Raw genomic sequence first — 7516 nt, 5'->3', positions numbered from 1 at the left:
ACACACACAGAGGGAGAGAGAGAGAGAGAGAGAGAGAAAGAGAGAGAGTCGTTACAGAGTTAGAGACAGAGATTTTGGCAGATTTCTTTCCCAATACATTCTGCAGAATGATTTTTGGCTTGGGAGAGGATTCGTTTTGGTGACGTGTCACTCTCTTCTTTGCCTGATTGAGTGATGTACCATCGACAAACTCTGTATATTCTCAGCAAATGATGGCAGGACCAAAATAGTGTTAACTGCATTTATTCATTTGTGTGTCTTTTGTGTGAACGGGGCTGAAAATAAAGCTCATTGGAATTTAAGTATAGACATTAATTACATTATTTTCGTACTTAATAATGCATGAATACTGTTACTGCGCTGTTCATAAATTGCTAGGAGTTACGTTTAAACTACCAACGGGTGTTGAGAATTGAGTATGCACAAAATTCTGTGACCGATTATTCAAAAGCCTGGTCAGAAAACAATGGGTTTAATTCCTACCACCTTCCCTGGCTGCACGTCCCACAGACCTACCGCCCTAAGTATATAAATAAAAAACCAGACCTCGCACATCTCCTTCCAACTTGCTTCCTCTCAGCTTGTTTCCTAACACTTGACATTTCGACGTTGGGAATAAAAGACTCTGAAAAACCACCCAATCCATGCCTCTCACAAGTTTTACTATCAGGTCAACCGTTTAGCCCCCCTCTAGGAAAAGCAACTGAAAAGTTTGGCAAAAACACTTTTTGTCATCCTCACCACACTCCTATCCCCCCGAGGTCTCACATCACCATCAGTGTGTGCCTCACTGATCAGACACAGTGTGGTATGAACTTTTCTGGTGTAATATAACATATAATATAATTGCGGCTCACTGCGTTATGTAGGCATGAAAGTTATTCGCCACTTATCAGGCCGAGCCTGGATAATGTCTAGGTCTTGTTGCATTTGGACACGGGGGACTTCAGTTTCTGTGGGGTCGTGAAGCATAAACACTTGGATGTTGTTCGTGGGAGTTATTGAGCGAAAGTAACAGATTGAACGTTAAGGGGGTGATGGTTAGATTCTCTCTCAATGATTCAGCGATGGTAACAACACTGACTACTAAGAAGGGATGGCTGGATTGTCTCTTGTGATTGAATATCTCCCGATTGCCTGTATGGGAGCACCTCTGACAAGAATCGAGAAGCTGGAAACCATCCAAGACAAAGCAGCGCCCTTCTCCCCCGCCGCTGGATCGAGACGCTGACCCCCACCATCAACACTCCCTCCTTCCAACACACCAGCAGCAGTGTGTATCATCTCCAAGACGCACCACAGTGACTAGCCGAGGGTCCAGAAGGAAAAGGAGGTGCAGGTGCAGGGTAGCAGCACATTCTCATTCCTGCCCTCCCTTTCCAACACCATTCCACTTGGAATGTCAACGGCCATTCATACAGTGTTGCTGATGTCAAATCCCTGGAACTCCCTCCCTAATAGCACTGCGTGGGCTGTCCCTACGAAACTTGGGATTGAGGGGGGTTGATCCGCAGAGGGTCAAGAAGGCATCTTTCCCCCACATTCTCTAGGTGCCAATTAGGCGACACTGAGCCCGTGATACCCAAGTCCCAAGAAAGAATCTAAAGTTAATACGTCAAGCCTGGATGTTGCCCAGATCCTGTTGCATTTGAACGCGGACTGTGTCAGGACCTGAGGAGTCGTGAGTGGTGTTGAGCCATTGGTGAAGATCCCCACTTCTGATCTTACGATAGAGGGATGGTCATTGATGAAGCATTTGAACGTGGTTGAGGCGAGGATACCACTCTGAGGAACTCTTGCAGAGATGTCCTGGAGTGAGATGACCGATCATCAGCAACTGCACCCTTTGTGCCAGGTTTGACTCCAGCCAGTGGAAATTTTTTTTCCCCCAATACCCATTGATTCCAATTTTGCGAGGGCTCCTTGATGCCATGCTCGGTTGAATGCGGCTCTGATGTCAGGACCTCACATCCCTCAGCAACCCAGTTCTGGAGACAGTACCTGATTGGTGACAACACTCCAGTGTAATCCAGGGGAGAAGGCTAATGCTTTGGGACAATGGGTTGGAATTGTCATCCCTACATCTGGAAGAATTGATGACCAGTTGATAAGCTTCGAAATTGGAAATTAATGTCAGTGGTACATAAAAGTGGAGATTAATCTGAATTAAGATTGACCCACATTAAATAGTGATGTATTGAGGAAGTGGGCATGATGCAACGGGACCTAGGTATCCTAACTACAGGAAAAGCGGGTGGCAAAGAAGGTGAATGGGGTGCTGGCCTTCATGGCGAGAGGGTTCGTGTACAGGAGCAGAGATATCAAGCTGCCATTGTACAGAGTGAGATCACGCCTGGAGTATTGTCTGCGTGGTTTTGGGGATGTACTTATCTGAGGAAGTGCGCAGCGAAGATTTCCCAGACCAATTCCTGGGATGTCAGGAGTGATGAGTGAAGAGAGACTGGATCAGTTAGGGCCATATGCGCCGGGAGTTTCGAAGAATTAGGGGGAATCTCATAGAAACCTGTAAAATTCCAACGGCAGTACACAGGGTAAATGTAGGAAGGATGCTCCAGGTGACCAGGGGAAGAGTTCAGAACCAGGTGGTCACAGTCTAAAGAAGGTGGAGTGGGACTGAAATGAGGAGAAATGTCTTCACTCGGAGAGTGGGGGAGCCTGTGCAATTCTCTGTCACAGAAAGCTGAGTGTTTTCATGAAGGAGTTAGATCCCATTGTTAGGGACGAAAGAGTACAGGGGGAGAAAACAGGGAACAGGAGACTCAGTTCGCTGATCAGTAGTAAATTATTTTCCAAAGCAAATGAGGAACCGATGGGATGGGCCCGATGACCTCAATTCTCCTCCCGTCTCTTAATGTCTCCCTCTCTCACTCCCTTGCTTTTTCGCTGTCTCGCTCTTCACTGTCTCTCGCTAACTCCCTCTCTCTGTTTCTTGCCATCTCTACCTCATCGGCAATGTAGCGGGAAGGGGAGGTAGAAGGCAGGAGGTGGGCACCGGAAAGGAGTGAGAGCCAGCATCAAATAGATGGGCTGCACAGCGTAAGGCCACACCAGAGCGACTCCTGGACCCATGGGGATGCGGTTGGTGTTCATCTGGGTTCCTTGAAGGGGGTGCCACTCAGTTAGAGGGGCAATTCGAGACAGAGCGCTGTCTTTATTTGTGAGAATGGTATCCAATGGAGGGATAGAAATTGCTGAGAAGCAAAGCACTGGCAGTGAAATAATCGCCTGTGGGGAGAATAAGGGGCATCTTCTGATGTATGACTACATTGCAGTCAGCCAGGTGGACCTCCAGCACGGAGACAGGGAGGGGTGGGGGGGGGGGGGGGGGGGAGGGGGGGGGGGGGGGGGTGAAGAGAGGCGGAGAGAGAGAGGGGTGAAAGAGAGAGAGACAGGGTTGGAGGGGTGGTGAAGAGACAGGGAGAGAGAAATACAGAATGAGCACAGTGCTCAACAGGGAACCAGTGGATATGATATATCTGGATTTCCAGAAGGCATTGGACAAGGCACCCAAATAAATGCCAACAAAGTGCTGTTGAGGCCATACCTGGAGAACTGCACACAGTTTGGGTCTCCTTACTTGAGAAAGGATGCATTGGCACTGGAAGGGGTGCAGACGAAGTTCAGAAGGTTGAATTCGGAGTTGAAAGGGAGAGAGACAGAGTGGACTGGGACTATACACATTGGAATTTAGAAGAATGAGGTGGGAGGAGTGTCTTAAAGAAACGTGTAAATTTATGAAGGGAATAAATAAAATAGAAGCGGGGTATTTTTCCTCACATGTGAAACTGGAGCAAAGGGGAATGTCTCAAAATAAGTGGGTAGGTTCAAGACTGAATTGAGGAGGAACTTCTTCACCCAAAGGGCTGTGAATCTGTGGAACTCCTCACCCAGTTGAGGGTACTTTGTTGAATGTTTTTAAAGCCAGGACAGATAATTTTGTGAACAGTAAAGGAATTAAGGGTAATGGTGAGCTGATGGTAAGTGTAACTGAGATCACGAAAAGATCATCCATGATCTTATTTAATAGCGGAGCATGTTCGATGAGCCAGGTGGCCTACCCCTGCTTCTGATATTCTTATGAAAGTAGGAAGGGGGTTTGGTGGGGAAGTGAATGATGAAGAGACAGAGAGAGAGGGAGAGGACAGAGAGGTAGAGAGAGATAGAGAAAGGAGAGTTAGTAGGAACTGCAGATGATTTTCTGAAGAAGGGTCTAGACCCGAAACATCAGCTTTCCTGCCCCTCCAATGCTGCCTGGCCTGCTGTGTTCATTCAGCTCTACACCTTGTTATCTCAGGGAAAGGAGAGATCAGGAATAGGCTTGCATGCTCTGACATCAGGCTGCAATTTCAACCATCTATCGACGAATTATAATCAATGATCATTAAAATAATGCTTCAGAGCTTGCTGCAGACCCTTCGGCCCATCTCCTATCCTATTCTGGGAACTCTTGCTGCTCCTGGTGTGGCATCCTTCATTGCCGTGACCAATTCTCACAGGACTAGACAGGGTCGAAGCAGGAAAGATGTTCCTGATGACTGGCAAAGAGCCAGGCCGAAGGAGATGGCGTAGGTCATTAACATGGCTATGACTGTGCGCGATGCATTGAAAACATCAACTGGGTTGCATCGTGGTTAACCATGACTGCCTGTAATATTTTAGGCACAACGTTTGACCCCTGAGTCTTCTGGGCAGATCGTTCCAAAGTTGGTCAACATCGTCATCAATATTTCGGCAGATGCGATTCTCAGGGGAACAGCTTCTGGGAAATGCATAGCCATGTACACGTTGGTGTGGACACGCTGGTAACTTTCCTGTGTTTTAAGTTAGGGGTCTTAGACAATCCAGAAGACTTCCAGAATGGTTTCCAAAAGCCAGCACTGGAAATTTGCGATCTAACCACCATATTTCCCTCCAGCATTTTGGCAGCAAAACTAGAACCATAGAGGAATACAGCATGGAAACAGGCCCTTCGGCCCATCTGGTCCATGTTGACCATGGTGCCCACTTAGCCAGTTCCATTTGACCGCATTTGGGTCCCTAACACTTCCCATCAATGTACCTATTCAATTTTTTTTTTAAATGTTAACATTGTACCTGCCTCAAATCACTTTCTCTGGCGGCCCATTCCATATACGCACCACTCTCCATGTGAAGATTTTGCTCTTCAGGTCCTTCTTAAATCCTCCCCCTCTCATCTTCAACCTGTGACTTATAGTTTTCAATTCCCCATCCCTGGGAAAAAAAAAAAGACTATATGCATTCATCCAATCTCTGCCCCTCATGATTTTAAATACCTTAATAATGTCACTCCTCATTCTCCTGCGTTGCAAGGATTAAAATCCTACAGTGGCCAACCTCTCCCGATAGGCAACGAGGTGCAGAGCTTTCAATGAACTGTACTCGTACTCCTAACTCCCTCTGTTCCACAACACTCCTCAGGACCATACTATTTACTATTCGTTACCTCGGTTTGACTTTCCACAATGCAACGCCACACATTTATGTGTTGAATTGCATCTATCAATTCTCAGCCCACTTCCCCATCTGATCAAGATCACTCTGTAATTTTTGCTACCCTTCCTCGCTATCCACGATACCTCCTAATTTTGTATCATCCACAAACTAACTAATCATGCCTTGTACATTCACATCCAGATCTACCTGAACACCTCTGTCCATTTGTCATTTGAAGGTCTGTGAGGGGACGACACATTTTTAATATGGTACCACTTGTTCAATATATAAATGATTTGGATGAGAATGGGCTTGGTTAGTAAGTTTGCGGATGACATCAAAATTGGTGGTATTGAGGACAGTGAGGAAGGTTATCTAAGATTAATTGTGTCATTTATATACATGATTTGGACAAAAATGGAGGAAGCATGGGTATAAGCTTGCAAATGGCACCAACATTGGTGGTATTGTGGACTGTGAAGAAGGTTGTTGGAGACGACAAAAGGATCTCGCTCAATTGGGTGAATGGGCCATGGATTGGCAGATGGAGCTTAAGTTAGATAAATGTGAGGTGTTGCATTTTTGGTGAAAGAAACAAGGGCAGGACTTGCACAGGGAAGGACAGGGGAGTGTTGTTCGACACAGAGAACTAGGGGTTCAGATGCACAGTTCCTAGAAAGGTGCATCACAGGCAGGCATTATACTAAAGAATGCGTTTGGCAAAGTTGCCTTCATTGCTCAGTGAGTGTGAGAGTTGGAGGTCATATTGTGGTTGTTCAGGACATGGGTGAGGGCCGCTTTTGGAGTACTGCATACTGTTCTGGTCGCCTTGTTACAGGAAGGATGGTATTAAACTGGAGAGAGTGCAGAAGAGATTTACCAGGACCGGAGGGTTTGAGTTATGAGGACAGGCTCACACTGGAGCATAGGAGTTTGAGGGGTGACCTTACAGCGGGTTAGGGGCAAGATAACGAATAGCAAAGGTCTTTTCTCCAGGGTAGGGGAGTCCAAAACTAGACGGCATAGATTGAATGTGAGAGGGGCAAATTTATTTGCACAGGGATTGGTTCATGTGTGGAATGAACCGCCTGAGGAAATGGTGGATGTGGGTTAAGTTACAAAACACACAAAAAAACAAACATACAAAATTAAATAAAATCAACCACTCACATTAAAGAGAACTCAAGTCCTCCTCACGTCGACTAGCAGGCACCTTTCAATCTCCTGTTTAAAACAGAAATCTCACTCCAGAGAGGTCCATGTTTAGAACCACCCTCCCTCCCCCCAACAAGAACATCTGAAACACAACAGTTTTATTCAGCTCGAGAGGGTTCAGAAATAATTTACCAGGATGTCGCCAGCAATGGAGGGGTTTGAGTTATAAGGAGAGGCTAGGGTTTTTGTCACTGGAGCGTAGGAGGTTGAGGGGTGACCTTATAGACGTTTGAAAAGTCAAAAGGGGTGTAGAGAAGGTGAACGACAGCGGTGGTTTTCCTAGGAGTGGGGGGACGTCAAGACTGGGTGCGTACGCTTCTTTGGGTGTTGACATGTCCCCTGAGTTGGGACTGTAGACCGCTGGAAAACAGTGTGCCGCAACACCAGGTCATTCACCACGGGAGCTAGGACATCAGTATTTAAATGTAGTTATCATCTCGATCGCGGTGACTTGCAAACTCATTGAAGGGGAAGTTTAGAGAGTGGCAATTTCTGTATGCTGCATTTCTTGAGAATAAACTGATGTAATATTAACTTGGGAATGAGGCAGGGCATCTGGAAGGTAATTCATGCTGGAGCTGACCAACAGAGTGATATTTATTGTCTGAACACAGCAAGGTCGATACTCAGGTACACAGTCCAACAAACTCCACGGATCCCTCAGCCCTCATTCTCTGACAGTATAGCACAATCTCAGTGCTGACTTTTTAAGAGTGCTCCCTCAGCACTGACCCTCCGACAGTGCCCGCTCCCTCAGCGCTGACCCTCCGACAGCACGGCGCTCCCTCAGCGCTGACCCTCCGACAGTGCCCGCTCCCTCAGTGCT

At 46.8% G+C, this 7516-nt stretch overlaps 1 protein-coding gene across 1 annotated transcript in view; it reads right to left on the bottom strand.

The window, feature by feature from the left end:
- Positions 1–4676: 4676 nt before the first annotated feature.
- Positions 4677–7516, bottom strand: part of LOC125488088 (serine/threonine-protein kinase 36-like) — a 31023-nt gene continuing 28183 nt past the window's right edge. The window contains exon 14 of the mRNA XM_048620912.1: positions 4677–4832. Coding sequence (XP_048476869.1) covers positions 4677–4832 — 156 coding nt within the window. The remainder of the gene's footprint in view (positions 4833–7516) is intronic.

Source organism: Rhincodon typus, chromosome 49 (assembly GCF_021869965.1).
Source record: "Rhincodon typus isolate 14 chromosome 49, sRhiTyp1.1, whole genome shotgun sequence".
NCBI classification, from domain to species: Eukaryota; Metazoa; Chordata; class Chondrichthyes; order Orectolobiformes; family Rhincodontidae; genus Rhincodon; species Rhincodon typus.
Note: the sequence above shows the minus strand (reverse complement) of the source record. Positions and strands in the feature narration are given on the sequence as shown.